Source organism: Pestalotiopsis fici (assembly GCF_000516985.1).
Source record: "Pestalotiopsis fici W106-1 unplaced genomic scaffold PFICI_Scf_2, whole genome shotgun sequence".
NCBI classification, from domain to species: domain Eukaryota; kingdom Fungi; phylum Ascomycota; class Sordariomycetes; order Amphisphaeriales; family Sporocadaceae; genus Pestalotiopsis; species Pestalotiopsis fici.
This window is the reverse complement of record NW_006917092.1, coordinates 2,005,573-2,020,845: the sequence shown is the minus strand read 5'-3', so window position 1 is coordinate 2,020,845 and position 15,273 is coordinate 2,005,573. Positions and strand designations below refer to the sequence as shown.

At 50.6% G+C, this 15,273-nt stretch overlaps 3 protein-coding genes across 3 annotated transcripts; 2 read left to right on the top strand and 1 right to left on the bottom strand.

The window, feature by feature from the left end:
* Window positions 1-755: 755 nt before the first annotated feature.
* Window positions 756-3,515, top strand: PFICI_02815 (uncharacterized protein; the record flags this gene model as incomplete). The annotated part of the gene is made up of 2 exons (XM_007831396.1): window positions 756-2,444; window positions 2,496-3,515. The coding sequence occupies 2 exons, from the start codon at window positions 756-758 to the stop codon at window positions 3,513-3,515; spliced, it is 2,709 nt and encodes a 902-aa protein (XP_007829587.1).
* A 1,261-nt stretch (window positions 3,516-4,776) lies between these two features.
* On the top strand, window positions 4,777-7,042 carry PFICI_02814 (uncharacterized protein; the record flags this gene model as incomplete). Its single annotated transcript, XM_007831395.1, has 3 exons — window positions 4,777-5,985; window positions 6,146-6,806; window positions 6,867-7,042. The coding sequence occupies 3 exons, from the start codon at window positions 4,777-4,779 to the stop codon at window positions 7,040-7,042; spliced, it is 2,046 nt and encodes a 681-aa protein (XP_007829586.1).
* Window positions 7,043-8,254: 1,212 nt separating this feature from the next.
* PFICI_02813 (uncharacterized protein) lies at window positions 8,255-10,970 on the bottom strand (the record flags this gene model as incomplete). The annotated part of the gene is made up of 3 exons (XM_007831394.1): window positions 8,255-9,223; window positions 9,286-9,668; window positions 9,719-10,970. The coding sequence occupies 3 exons, from the start codon at window positions 10,968-10,970 to the stop codon at window positions 8,255-8,257; spliced, it is 2,604 nt and encodes an 867-aa protein (XP_007829585.1).
* Between the last annotated feature and the right edge of the window lie 4,303 nt (window positions 10,971-15,273).

Sequence of the window (15,273 nt, the reverse complement as noted above, 5' to 3'; positions counted from 1 at the left end):
ATTCCTCCTTCACTCCCCACGCTCCGCCCTGCTGCGAATCCGATGATTGAGAGAGGCTTTGCGAACCGAACTTCCAGGCCACCACCCGGGAGTGAAATAGTCCAGTGACTCCCCCGGACAAGCAGAAGACTTCTTTCTCCTTCCTTTCCTCCTTCTTCCCTCCACATTCTCTCTAGCAGCCAACAAGGACGAGCCAGTCTCTCAATTTCATTCCTCGAGATACCGAAAGGGCATCATCCAGACGCATCTCGAGCCAGGCACCCGCCCCCGGATTGCAAACAAAGTCCTCCCCTTTTGCAAACGTGCCGTGCAGTGCCCCTCGACGACCATTGTCCCCATTCGGAAAAGGAAGGAAAAAAAAACCAAAAGTGTCAGCTTTCAAACCATCGACTTTACTGACCGCACAATTTTACTCTTCTTCATCTCATCTCTCTGCCTGCCATTCTACGTGTAGTAGCAGCACTAAGAAGACGAAGACGACAATAAATTTAGCGAAACTAGATCTTGGATAGAAGAAGAAAACACCTGACAGGGATTCATCTTATCCACCATTAATCGCTTATACCAATACTACTACTTGCCATCTCATCACAACTTAACTGCAAGTCAAATTGGCGGAACCAACATTTCTGCTCGTCATTTGCAGTTCCTTGCACCCCTTCAGTGAATTGGTGCACAACTCGGCAAGTTAGTCGATACACTTTTTATCCGTCAAAGTGTATTCCCCTGCCCAAGCCAAGAGCACCACAACCTCTATGGCCATGTCTCAAAACAGCTATTCCCAATCTTTGATGGGTTTCTCCGTCCACCAACCCGCTCCTGGCGCTCTGCTGCAGTTCTTCCCTGAGATGGGTTCTCAGCAGCTCGATGAGATGATCGACGCCTATGTCCCTGGAACAGCCTCCATCCAGGACAAGCGCACCACCGTCTCCTTGGAGTTCTGCGAGCACTCAATGGTCACTGGCGAGATGTACAAGTTCTTCCTTGTCTACCCTGCCGCCGGTTCCAGCACCGCCTCTCCCGCTAGCACCATGCAGGATTCTGGATACGCCTCCAGCTTCAACACCTCTCCCGTCCAGAGCCAAAATATGTGGAACGAGACCACCATGGACTGGCCTTTCGCCGCCGCCTCCCCCAAGAAGGCCCGGACATCCGCAAAGAAGGCTGCCCCTTCCTCGTCACGGACACAGACCGGCGATTTCTCTCACATTCCTGGAATGAAGATCATGACCAAGGAGGGCGTCGATGTTACCAATGCAGCCTCTCGTGGTTGCAAGACCAAGGAGCAGCGGGACCACGCACATCTCATGAGAATCATCAAGGCCTGCGACTCGTGCAAGAGAAAGAAGACGCGCTGTGATCCCAGCCACAAGAAGCGCGGTTCTTCTATCGCTGCATCTCCCGAACCCAGAGTGTCCAGCAAGAAGGTGAAGAAGGCCGCTCCACCACCAAAGAAGAAGCAATTGTCTCCAGCAGCTCAAGCCGAGATTACCTTTGATTCCACCCTGGACCCCATGATGGCCGAGTCTCTCTCCTTTGACGCTGACTTGACAGCTGCGGCTGAGTCGACAGTCAACGACTGGGATCAATTCATCACTTTCAACGACGAGATCACCGACGTTCCTCAGGACTACGACTTCTTCTTCGACACGACAAGCTACTACTCACCGATGACTACTGAGGGCTCCGCATCGGCCTCATCAAGCCAGATTCTCACCCCAGGCCAGAGCCAGCCAGTAACACCGGCGCACGCCTCCGATATGGTTGGTGGCACCGAAATTGTTGCTACTGACCTGCTTGGCTTGGGCAGCAGCTACCAAAAGCCAACGCTCCCATACCTTCAAGACGCCAATGTCGAGGCTGGCAACAACTACGTCGACTTTGCCCTATACTCGCCAGGCTCTTCTTGTCTGGATGAGGACCCGGCCATGTCAACCGAGCTTTCGGCTTCACGAAGCCCCGAGGAGTACATCGGAGACCAAAGATCGACTAGCTCCATTCCAGGCGTTCAGTCGACATCTCGTGGCGGCGTCAACATATCTTCGCAGCAATTTAGTCCTCGCGTCGTCGACCGCCGCAATGCATCTACGCTAGGCGACGTCCAGAGTGTCCTTGCACGCGACGGGCTTACTCAATCGTCTGATCAGACATACTATGATCCAGGCCACGATCGAGATCAGGGCTTCCGACAATCAGGCCAACAAGTCTCTGACCTGAGCTGGAACACTCGAGCTTCGCCTCACCCCATTGAGTCGCGGGTTCCTGGTGGCACCGTCTCGCCAAGTGACACTCTCCTGAGACTACCTCCACGACCAGGAGTTCATTCGACAAGACTTGCTGGAGACATGGTTCATGCGGCATCTGTGCTTGCGAACGGCATTGAAGCCAACTCATCACGACATCCACTAGCCACCTCAGCGCAGACCGAACAGCTGCTTGTGACGGTAAGCTGCGCCGGACATAATTTATTGAAAGTCAAGCTAAATGAAAAACAGGACCGCCAACGGGCCTCAACATTGAGGACGGCTGATGTTTCCGACAGTGCAGTGGCTGCTGCAGGACTGACTGCCAGTTCTCTGTCGCCCCGCACCTCGTCAGGCTCAGGAATTGGACACCAACTCACGAGACCTGTGCACCAAAGACTACGCAAGGGACTTGCTTCCGACCGGACAGACAGTGCCGTGTCGCCAAGTGCCAGGACTAGCACCGCCAATGACGAGGACCTTGTCTTTGGAACTCAAATCATTGCTAGTAGCAGGCGTGCGCAACAGGATATTTCTGGCACCATTGCTAGTAGCAGGCGTGCGCAACAGGATACTTCTGGCATCGTTGCCAACGTTGCCAACGAGAGAGTTCTTGGACAAGATCTTTCTGCAGTCCAAAGCCATATTGCTCTATCCCGTGGCCGCGAACTTCAAAGTCAGGTCGTGGCTGTTGCCTCAAGCAAGATCAGAGCCGCTGTGGCTTCTGCATCGAGCAACATCAGCGCGACGAAGTCTGGCACTGCCGGGACACCCGCTGGACTTGCCGCCATGCAAAACTCGTCTGGGCCATCCCCAGTCAATGGCCTCCAGTCAACAGCCACAATGCTACCAAAGGTGTCGAAGCTAGCGGACAATGCTACATTTTCTGTACAAGGTGTACAGGAGACTTCTGCCGTTGCTCTGATCTCAAGTTTCTTCGCACTTTCCTTAGCGTTCTCACTGTCGCCGCTTGCTGTTGGATACAGTCCATCCCTTGTCAGTATGATACTTGTCGTGCTGTCCTTTGCTGCAGTCTCAAGCTTGCAGCAATACTCCATCTCCTGTGGGGTCCATTTGGGCCTGTTTACACGCAATCTTTGCCTTGCTGGGCAGTTGTCTGGCAATGCTGCCAACAATGCCAAGTCCAAGATCCAAGAAACCCAGTCTTGGCTCGCCAAGAGCTCTGGAAGGAACAACGCTCCGAGCAGAGCACATGCGACCAGACACCTCATCAACAGCAACCTTGGAGTTGCGAGATTGGTACTGGTATAAGAGAACATGAGACTGCTCGATGTTTCCTGTATTTGCTTGTTAGCATAGCGTGTTATTGTTTCCTTGATTTGATACCCATAGGTCTCAGACTTCTGAAGACGTATTAGATGATATACAAAAGAGAAAGATGGAGGAGTGCTTTTGCTGGTTGACGAGTTGGCTTAGCTGGTTGGTTTCTTCTATAAGTGTGGATACCGACTTCCTATAGATCAATGCGACTCTCAACCGTGCATAAATAATGTTGGCTGTTTTGTTCAAATCGTGCAATAAGAACGATGGGTCCATTCTTTGACTCTTGGTCAATACCCTTTGCCCCCATGAACAGTACTATATTGAGTATCTGGTGGCATCCTGGTGACTCCCGATGAAACTGTATCAGGGGAGTGTAGACACAGTGTTTGAATATATGCATATCTCTGCCTCTAGCGTTAGTCTGTTGCAGATCTGGGGGGGGGGGGAATTGACAGGGGCCAATTTTGCAATGCGGTTTTGGCCTTGAGTGGGGGGTGGACTTTTTCTTCCGTTGGTGGCTTGACAAGGCGAAAAATTTCTGAGCCGCAACTGACCAATAACAACGGACAACCTTACAATTACATGCCCATCCATCCAATTTTACATTCTCTTACAGACAAGAAGAAAATCAGGCGCACAGTAGCTTTTGCTTTGGGCTGTGTATTTTGGCTTCTTGGGATACTGCCTTTTCCCGACGATTGAGCTGTCTACTACGGGCACTCTGCATTAGAGTCTGAGAGGGAGGGACCAATCATTGCAATCGTCTCTTGCGACCTTGTCCCACGCCCGCCCGGCAGCAGCAGTGAAGAACAGTGCTGCATACTGGACTTTTATTTTACGGTTTCGACAACCCGAGGAGTTTTGCACATATTCCAGCGCTTTTCTGGGACCTTTGAAACTTGGTATACTATTCATGTCACTCTATATTAGAGTTACAGTGGTTACTGCTTGCCTCTCTTCTCTCTACTCATTGGGTCATAGATGATTATCGGTTGAGTGAAGATTGGGGAGGGTAAATCAATTGGTGGTCTGGAATTTTACATTCATCGATATTGTATAAACGGCCAACCCACAATAGGGAAGATCTTCTCAGTTGATTGGCTGGACTTTTTTGGAATTATTGTTCCCAAACGTTTTTCTGCTTCTTGTCTCTGTTGCTTTTTTTTTTAAAGCTCATTTATTCTCTTTGTTTTTATATTTAATTGCATTTATTATTGGGCAGGAACGAGAGGGGATTGTTTGAGGGAAAATGGCGGGTCACAAGATCTCAGGTTACGTCTTGAGCCTTTGGCAGGTGCTGTTTGCTACTTTCAGGAAAGTGTTCACCCGCCTCTTTCACATTATCTTTTGGAGCAACAGGAAAAACAACAAAAACAACAAAACTTTGCCTGATCAACAGCAACCAGCTGTCGGCAGTGAAGAGTCGACGCCTGCTGCTGCACTTGAGCCTGCACCGGAAACAACATCACCTGGCACTGATCGCCAAGCAACGCAGTCCTCGTCTGCAAACGCTACCAATCCATCACTTGCTACTGCTGCTCCTCCATCCCACCTGAGCAACCCACCGGATCTCGAAAAGGGAGACGCACAATCAGGAAAACAGCACCAGGAACCACACCAACGGCAAGAAGAGCAATTGGATGAAGAAATGGCCAAGCGCAGTAACAAACGCTCCGGCATCAAGGCCAATGGCGGCGCCCAGCCTGCCGGCACCATTGCCAACACATCTGATGCTCAGCAACGAGACAAGGAGAACATGGGCCCTGGCAAATCACTGAACCAAACCGCCACTACAACGTCGTCTTCTCTTGCTGAACCCACCAAGGTCCCTCTCGGCACGTCTGGCCAGGTCAACACCGTGGACACCAGGGGCCGTCCTCCGCAGTCCGACATTCAAAAGCTGAACGGGGCAAGGCCGTCAAGTGGTATTTCTGTCCAGCCATCCTCATCTACCACTTCGAGCATTTCCAACAACCGTACTGATTCCGCCCTGGGAACATTGACTGCTGCCGGATCTCAGACGCCTGTCGAAACCAATGTCACACCAACAGAGCGCAAGTTTGAGAAGCTGGGAGCGGGTAGCCACAGCCAGATCGGCGCACAAACCTCCGACTCTGTACGTAATGATGATCCAACTGCAGCCAGAACGGACAGCACCGCACCTCTTGATGCCCAGGTCAAGAAAGCCACTGCCGCCATCGGCCGTCTTGCCATTGACGACAACACACCTGGACCCGAAAAGGAACTCACCAAGGACACGGCAGCCGTCGAGGCAGCTGGTGTGCCTATCGTTGCCGCCAATGCCAATCCGGGTCAACCTCTGATTGCACTCAAGCCGCTTGCTCCTTTGGTGACGCCCCCTAGTCAGGTGCTCCCTGGCTTGATCGAGCCAGATACCGAGGAGGGTAAGAGAGAACGTGCTATCCATCTCAACTTTATGAGAGAAGCTTTGGCTATGGTAAGTCGGCCTCAACAACGAGATGACTAGAACATTTGGGGTCTTTCCTGCACTATCCTTCGAAGCCTGTCAAGTCTGGGATAATACCAATGCCTTCTTCCCACGACTATTTTTGTCATCGTCATGATCTTCCGACGAACTTCAACTAACCAATAAACAGGGTGACGCAGCTTTATCTATCAATGAGACCCCCGTCGGATGTGTATTGGTTTACAAGAATCGCATTATCGCAAAGGGCATGAATGCCACCAACATCACGCGCAATGGCACACGCCATGCCGAGTTCATGGCCCTGTCTGCACTTCTGTCTCATCAATCAGATGCCGACGTCAAGGACGTCGCGGATCATGATGACGCTTTGTGGGGGGATGTCGATCCGGCTGACGGCCATATCTATCCCTATGGGCAGAAGCTTCATCCTTCCCCCAAGGTTGATCGTTCTATCATCTCAGAGTGCATTCTCTACGTGACAGTTGAGCCATGCGTCATGTGCGCCTCGCTACTACGACAGCTTCGTATCAAGAAGGTGTATTTTGGAGCCGTCAATGACAAATTCGGTGGCACAGGCGGTGTTTTCCGCATTCACATCAACTCAAAGCCTGTCGTCAAGGCCAGCAGCGACAAACCGTACCAGAATGGCTTTGGCCCGCAGGAGATTGAGCGCGCAGCCGCACAACGTGGCAGAGCAGCCATGATGCCTCGTGACGAGGATGATGGTGATGGAGGCAACGTTGAGCCGGGATACCCCGCCGAGGGAGGATTCTTGCGTGATGAGGCCGTTTCTCTCCTCAGACGCTTTTATGTACAAGAAAACGGCAGAGGTAAGCTTGCCCACCACCAATTTATGACATCGCCGACAGCTGCTGACTACGTCATCATAGCTCCTCAGCCTCGCAAGAAGGAAGGGCGGGCTGCTCGATTATTTGCAATGGAGAACGCAGCAGCCAATGGTGGCGTTGTCATGACTGATGCGGATGGCAACATCGTACATGACCCGTCTGGCACGGGCACCGCGACGCCCGTCGATGGAGAGACCACTCCCGTTATGGCTGCATGATTAGACCTGATAGTATCTCATGTTGATGTCTGCAGCCACAATTGACCGCTGGGGGGAAGATGGCTTTGATGTATCATTTTCATGTTAGCATTGCATGCCGCCGCGACGTCGCCGCTGGCCCTTTGGCGTTTTGGTGTGCTTTGAGGGGAGAGGACGCGGCACTGTGAGATGATATTGGCATGAATATCCTTTCAGATAGTCTTTCGTGGAGGGCGATAGAGAGCTATTCTACGAATAATCATGTCTTGTATCGTGATGAGATTTTTGTGTGTGATCTTTTTAACTGCAATCTATATGGGCCATTCTCGCGCAAGGATCTATTAGTGGGAAGGACACTAATTAGATAGACGAGATGGAAATGGATACAACCAGATGAGCCCAAGCTCCCGACTTATGGCACATTTTGTCCGTGTCCAAGCACCTGTACTGATCATTGATTGCCCTTGGCTTCTGCCTTGCCCGGAAGAATCAAGTAATGAGCAACCAGTCTGAGCATATGTTGTCTAAACATTATTGTTTCTGTCCACGTTTTTAACAAGGCTTGTATTAGCATTTTCAGCCAGTCAATCACACCACAAGCAAGTTTATCAAGATATTGAAAAGTATTGTAATAGTGCGCCACTCGTGTATTTCTCTCTCTTTGTGTGTGTGTCCCCATGACCATGGAAGTATGCTTGAATCAAGTACAGAGCTTACCCCCAGAGGTCCAAATAAAAGAGTAAATAAAGGGCTTCTCTTGCCATGCTGATAGCCGGTATAATAAGAAAGAAAAAAAACAATACTAGAGTATAAAGCGCCCAACGCCTTGGACGCCTCCTAATGCCGATGACCCCGTCCAAATAGTGTACAGTAATTGCCATGGTCGATAATTGGTAGTCACCAATCTTGCCCGCACGATATGGCTCATCGTCGACTCGAGTCTGTCAATGCAATCCGCGTGAGTAAACGTGGTTTTGCTAGCTGTTGAGAGCCACCACAGACACCACGTTCACGCGCATGTCTGTATTCCACGAATGTCATCTCCACCCATATCCCGCTCCATTATGGGCCGTTGCAATCATTATCGACTTGCCGCCCCTTCTTACCTCTCCGGCTCTGTCTTTCAACTAGATTCTAACTCAGCACCAGAAAGGGTCCACAATCATGATATTCCGAAAGTCTTTGGCTGAGTATTCATGCATTACGTTTGGTCATGGTCATTTTTATACAAAGTTAAGCGGCTTCGGCCGTCTCCTCGGCAATGGCCGTGCGGTGCTCCCCCTGGGCCGCCTTTGACGGCGATTGGACGAGCCGAATGCCAACGGCTTTTCTTGCAATGTCTACTCCTTTGCGTGGAGAGACAGATGCCCCCGGTTGCTTGCGAGGTCTGCCAACACCTCGCTTCGGGGTGTCGGCCTTGGCAACTGTGCTTTTCTTGGCTGCTGAGCTGGATTTCTTGTTGCCGGCACCAGCAGCGACAATCGTCCCAGCCGATTTTCGTGCTGGCGACTTCTTGAGGGCGGCTGTCCCTTTCGGGGTGGTCGTCTTCTTTCCTGTGGCCTTTTTTGGCGTTGCAGAGAGCTTTCCTGCAGCCTTGCTCTTGGTATAGGTCTTAACTATAGAAGACATGCGCTTGACTGAGGCCACTTTCTTGCCCGACTGAGGTGATTTTACCGAGACTTTGGATACGCTCTTCTTGAGGAGCTTTGCGCGAGCAACCTTTGGACTCGCCTTTGCTGGAGTCGCCTTGGAGCCCTTAGCTTTGACGCCAGTAGCAGTCTTGATCTTGCGCTTCTTGGCAGCGCCGGCTTCCCCATCCGCATTGTCACCTAGAAGCTCCTGTAGCTTGCGCTTGCCGGCCTTCAATCCCTTCTTGACAGCCTTTTTGAGCTCTTCTTTTGGCGCCTTGGGCGGTTTGACCTCTTTTGGTTTGGGACCCAATACACCTCGACAGTTGGGAGCTCCACAGAGACACTTCTGCACGTTCTTAGCGGAGAAGGGGTCAAAGTTGTAGTCATAAGTTAATTCTTCGCCAGTCATGATGGGTCGATCGCCGGCAAAAAGCGCCATGCGTGGCTGGCCTGACACGATCCACTTAATCATGCGCGAGTTGGGCTGGCAAGAGTGATTCACAAAGCGAGCAATGCTACCTCTTGTGGCATCAATGATCATGTTTTGGTCAAAGGACATCAGATAATAACACTGTAGCCTGTTAGCAAGGTGTCCATGACCAGGAGGGTTATCTAGTAAAAAGGTTTACGCACCTCGTTGTCCTTGTACTTTTCCTCCATGCGACGCTCGCATTCTTCTTCAGTGATGATTTCACCGGTATACTCCATGATGATCTGGCCAGGCTCGAAGCAGCGGTTGGCACGGATGCCAAAGCCACGATCCTCGGTCTTGACGACTTCGACACCGACACGGTATTTGCCACCGGCCTTGATGCGATCCTGCAATCTGGCAAAGGCACGGTTCTGACAGGTCGCCGCACCAGCGTTACAGTTGGTGTTATCGCACTCGTAAAGCATGATACGATTCTGGCAGGACTCGGCACATCCGTCTTCGGCAGTACAGACACACTTGGACTGGTAGTCCTTGAAGTGAGGAGACTTCTTCCAGAGCGGCCCAGCTTCTCCAATGAAGCGGTCTATCGAATTGGTTAGCATTGGCCACCGCGAGGCAAAGGACTCAACTTACTCCTGGTCATTAGTTTCCAAGAAGCAGGCTTGGGTTGTCCGGATGGCAGAGGGTTGCAGATATCAAAAGGTAGTTTGTAGTCGCGTCCTTGAATTAACTGTCTGAGGCCATTGAATATCGGCATCGGTAGGGCCGTGTTCACCGTTTGGCTTGGGATGAGCTCGGGCAGATCTACCAGGGCCTTCTTCTCATTAGGAGTCAGGTGTCTCGAGTAGTCGAGTGGGCCGTCCTGGCCAGAGTATAGACCATGTGTCATCCACTTCTTGATCTTGCGCTGCGGTGCAGGAATCTCGGGAACCGCGGCCAGCTCCTCTGGGATATCATCCTTTACAGGCTGGGCAGCCTTCTTCTGCTTCTTGGCCGGGGGCTCAGCGTCCGGGTTAACGAACTTGCCCTTAGCCCAAGTCGTGTAGAGGACGGGCTTTACATCGATTCCCGAGAATTCATTGGTATCTTGCAGTCTGCGCATTTCGCGCGACATCTTGCTAAGATTCTGCACGAAATTCTTCTTACCGCGCTTGCCAAGGGTGGAAAGCTTGGTGGCCAGCGTCTCGGCCTGCAAGCCAGTCGAACGCGTGGCGCGCCTAGGCTCTGGGGACAGAGCGCGCTTTTTCGAATTCTTTGCACTTTTTACCATTGGCGATGCGCTGACTTCTTTCTTGGGCGCCTTTTTGCTGGGTGCCTCCTTGGTGAGTGCCTCGACATCAGGGTGGGCGGGCGACTCGTCCTGTTCCTGCTGGGGATCGACGGGCAAAGGGCCGGAGATGGTGCGGCGCTTCTTCTCATTGACTATATCGCCATTGGCGCGTCTCTTTCCGTGCACAGCAGTACCGCTGAGCTTTGCCAAGTTGTACACGGGCAGACTATGTCTTTGTCTTCGAGGTCGCGATGATTCTGGGGTCGAAGTGTCAAGCATGGGTGGTGCATCAGTGCTGGGCGTAGCCGGCACATCGTTCTCGAGAAGCGCGGCGGTCGCTTCGACATTGAGCTCTACTTGAGGCGCCAGGATTTGGTCGGAAGTGGGGGCAGATATAGTCGCGACATGATTGTGGGTTGAGACGACAATATCGATTTGTGTAGACTCGACAGTGATTTCCTGCTTTGATGTTTCTGAAGTGATGCTCATGCCATCGCCAACGGTAGTGGGTGGTGTGGAACTCAGAGACGCGACGTGGGAAAAGGTGTCGGCCACGTCGGTGCTTGGCTCCTCCGACGACAGAGCGCGCGCCGGGGAAATAAGGAGTGCAGCCATGTTCTATTCAAAGAAATCGCGAGGCGGATGAGGCGATTGTCAAATCGCGACAGTGCACGCACGCAATGGCTGACGAGAACAATGGGCGTGGGTTTCTTGGACGAAAAATGACCAAGAGGTGGGTGAGAACCGACGCGCCGGGAGTCTGTGTTGTGGTTCCCGGAAGTAGGTTAGGTAGGTAGATGGTAGTAGATGGTAGGTGTGTTGTTGGTTTTTTTTCGGGTGTAAGTGGGTATCAAAGTGGCCAGAGAGAGGTCAAGGTACCCCGAGTAAAAGTGGTAGGGGTGGTCCAGTCTACCTGTATCCAGTACTGTACCTAGATTTCCTGCGTATCCGTTGGGAGGAGGGAAGGGGGAAAAAGGGTTGGCCGCTCACACAAACGCGCTTCTCTGCTTTGCTTGTGCTCGCTTGGCCCTGGTCTTGGCCGTGCTTTTTTAGTACAGAGTACTGTAAGGAGTAGTAGTCGGTCGTAGTAGTAGGTAGTCGGCACGGAACGTATTGGAGGGGGGCTAAAAGCCGACAGGGTATGTTGCAGGACGGGAGGGAGTGAGAGAAAGAGTGGGATGAACTCTGTGTGGTCAAGACAGTCGGCTGGCTCGCTCACTCACTCACTCGCTCTCGCTTCTGTTTGGTAGAGCTCGTGCTCGGTGTGGGACTGCTGGACTGAACGTCGAGAAACACAATATCACCATCGGTAAATACGGTGTGCTGTTTGTCGAATCGTGACTTTTTCTACTGTTCCAAAAGAGGAAAACCCTCAAGTCGAGCTGGTCAGGACAGGACAGGATAGCTTAGCTCAGCTCAGCTCAGCTCAGCTCTTCCTCGACTATCACTCTTCGAAAAATGTCTGACTCGCAAATAGAGTGGCGCGAGCGAAAGAGTAGAGAACAAGCCGAGTAGTCAAAATGCGGGCAGAGGTATGTAGGTAGGTGGCTTGTGTATGATATGGGTCGTGTATGTGAGATGGAGAGAGATGGATACAAGCAGTGAATGCACGCGTTGTTAAAATGGTCGATGCAGAGTCCGTCTGTTGTGGGATGACCGAGCGGATTTGGTGTTTGAGGCTTGGGTGGGTTGATGGTGGGTGGGCGATGGATGATGGGAATTGTGGAATTTGATGAGGGCGGAAAGTTTGAGCGCGTTGTCGTTGTGGTTCTTCCCTTATTAGGTAGTTTTAGTTGGGTTGGACTGAATTGATTGAACCGGGATTGTTGTTGCAACACACAAGTGCTTGTTCCAATTGTTCGAATAATCAGTCCAGTCTTGGCAGGCCGAAACAGCGAACAGCAAGTGAGGCTGCCGGGAACCCTGTGAGAATGGATCTGGATTGATGTCGAAGTGCAGGAGGAGAGAGAGAAAACTCCAGAGACAATGCAGAAAGAATGAACAAGTCGAGAAAAAAATAGATGAGCTGTGCAGAAGAGGAAGAAATTATTGATGTGATGGATCAAAGTGTTGAAAAGAATCAAACACTCCACAATCGCAGTCTTGATTGGCGTTTGTTCTGATGGTTGACGGATTGTCGGGGGAGAAACAGATGCAAAGACAATTGTTGTCACTTTCAAGTCATCAGTCGATTGATTGTTGGCGGGTGAGAGTGAAAAAAACACACGGGGTTGTCCCAAGTGTCCTCTTCTGGGGGGGGGGTTTGTGAGTGAGATAACCCTCGATGTGAGCAGCGAAGGGGGGGAGGGAGAGGGCGAGAGGAAAAAGGCGAGGAGAGCGTGAGATGATGGATGATGGCGAAATCAATTAATCGAAAAGTGAAAGTGGACGACCGGCGTGTCTTTAGAGCTAATCACCGTCTTGCGCTGCGCCAATCAGTTCCGAGGCTGGGGGGGATGGATGAGTAGGAGGTATTGGGGTGTTGCCTTCCTGAGAACAAGAAACCTCCTCCCATTGATTTATTTTGCCCGACATTGATAGGCCGATCCAATCGGGCTGACGACGTCTGCCTCTTTTTTTGACTTCCTCGAATATCGCCTAGGCTAGATAGGCAAGGGTCTGACCAGCAGTCTACAACTATCAAAATCGTGATCATTATGTTTTCTGCTATCAATCTCTACGTGGACCATAATGCTCTTGGGAGAGGATGACTAGCCAGGAGACAAGACGTATCCTCGAGGCATATCACATGACATTCTCAACCAGGTTGATGTTTCGGATGAGTTGATCGTGATTCAGACTCTGCAGTCTCTGGCTAGAGCAGAGTCATCTCAACGAGAACTAGATATAAACGGGATCGTGTTTTTGATATTGCAGAGATATCCTTCGAGGGGACATTAAAAAAAAAATCCCATTTTGAGCAGCCAGTGTGCATGACTGCAATGCCGCACCTGTTGTGCTTTGGGCGGCATTCGGCCATCTCGGAGTTCTGGTGATGAAATAACGGCCATGTAGTGTTTTAGGTGGAGCGTCAAGCGTGGGGAGGGACTGATACAGGCAGATGGACCACTGGATAATCCTTCTAGAGAGATATCTTGATAGTAGCCAGCTAAACTCGAGATGATTTTCAAAGAATCCAGCGGGACTGCGGACTCAAGGCGGATCTTCCCAGATATAGACAAACGGCAAGTCATGTCGGAGTGAGGGCTGGGTTGAGCATGGAGCGAGGTGAGGTGCACCTCACTTTCACGATCAGCCAAGTGGCGTATCACTCAATCCCAACTACCCGACTGCCGTCATAAACACCCCGAATTTTACTTGCAAGCATCATTGAAAGTCCAGAGATTCCACTGAAGACTAACCTGTAAGCATGTCTATGCCAATTCGTAATTCCAATAGTCTTGTAGTTGTCAGCGTGGATCTAGAATTAATAATATATTGCAATGATTTCACTCAAATACGCCGATCCCCGTCACTGTCGCATTCATAACAAACTGGCCAACTTTGCAACAGAAATATACTCCCTAGAATACCCGAAAATATTGATTCAAGGAAATTTGTGCAGTTTGATAGATTTTGGCGGCGAGTTACGGTTGCGCCTTTTGACCATGTAGGTCCGACTTCGAGGTGGGAATGCCACTCACAATGATCATGGGGAAGAAAGCGCTGGCCTCGGCCATGCCACTTCTTAAACACGAAAACCACCAATTACTCAATTCTACCAGAAAATTTGATATGTAGATATTACCTTGCATCTAATTTGCACGTTTGACGACTGTTGACCAATCCCGATGGCTAGGTCGCTTGTATTGAGTCAGACCCGTGACATATACACAAAAACGCCAGTCAAGTTTGTTGCCAATGAATAGACGCCAATAGCAAAATAAACATGAACAGTCTGATTTCAACCTGATTGAAGGCTCCCCAGTCAATCTGGATTGACTTTCTGCCACTAAATGCCTCTTGTTGCGATAATAATAGCTGTCTAATGTTGGCTTTCGGTCAATCATCCATGAGGTTTGATGGACTCCTTCACAGATTGTGCAAACGCACCAATTATCAACCAAGGAGTAATTATCAAAATATGAACATGGAGTAAATTTCAGGAGAGCGGCATGTAAAAGTTCTTGCAATCAGGCTCTGCTTGACTGGCACATGTGATGGATACCGGTACCCAAGCCTCCAGACAAATGACAGGATTGGTACAAGATATTCAAACACCATCTAGATGGAGCAGATCGATCGCGAACAAAGTGACTTTATTGCAGTGTCCAAGCCACGATGATTCTAACAGTATCAATTGTGAGTATTTATCACGAGCGCGGCGTTGAAGCCCGCCGAGTGCTCTTGCCCTGTGCATCCTTGATTGTTGCTCTAGAGCGCTCGACTTTGTCCGCTGAACTATCCAATCACCTTTTGAACGACTTTCCTGTGCACAATAATGCTTACATCGCCAGTATATGCAGTTGGAATGATTTTGGACCAGGAATCGGTTGTTTGTATCATTAGTTGAAGAGGTGAAAACCAAGTTTATTCCTTTCTCACTGACGTGATACGATGGCATCAACTGCATTGGGTGACATGAAGGACCAGTACAGCTGCGTGCATTTCAGAATCTTTAATACGATTGTTGTTCATGTTACCAAGACTTTGGACCAAGGAATTGATACTTTTTAATACTTGCTGTAGTCTTATAGAGGCATGGAAACTGCTGGCTTCCAGCCTCAAGTGTGTCCCTGCTATTGACCGATGGGGCTCCGGCCGAGCATGCCGTTCAAACTTGTTGCAATAGCATAGCGTTTGAACCCCTCCCCTCCTCCCCCTTTAGATAACGCGCTATGCCCACATCAGCCATCGACGTGCCGGCAAGTCGGAAACAAGAAGGAATTGATATTTAACTTGCGCCTACGACATGGAC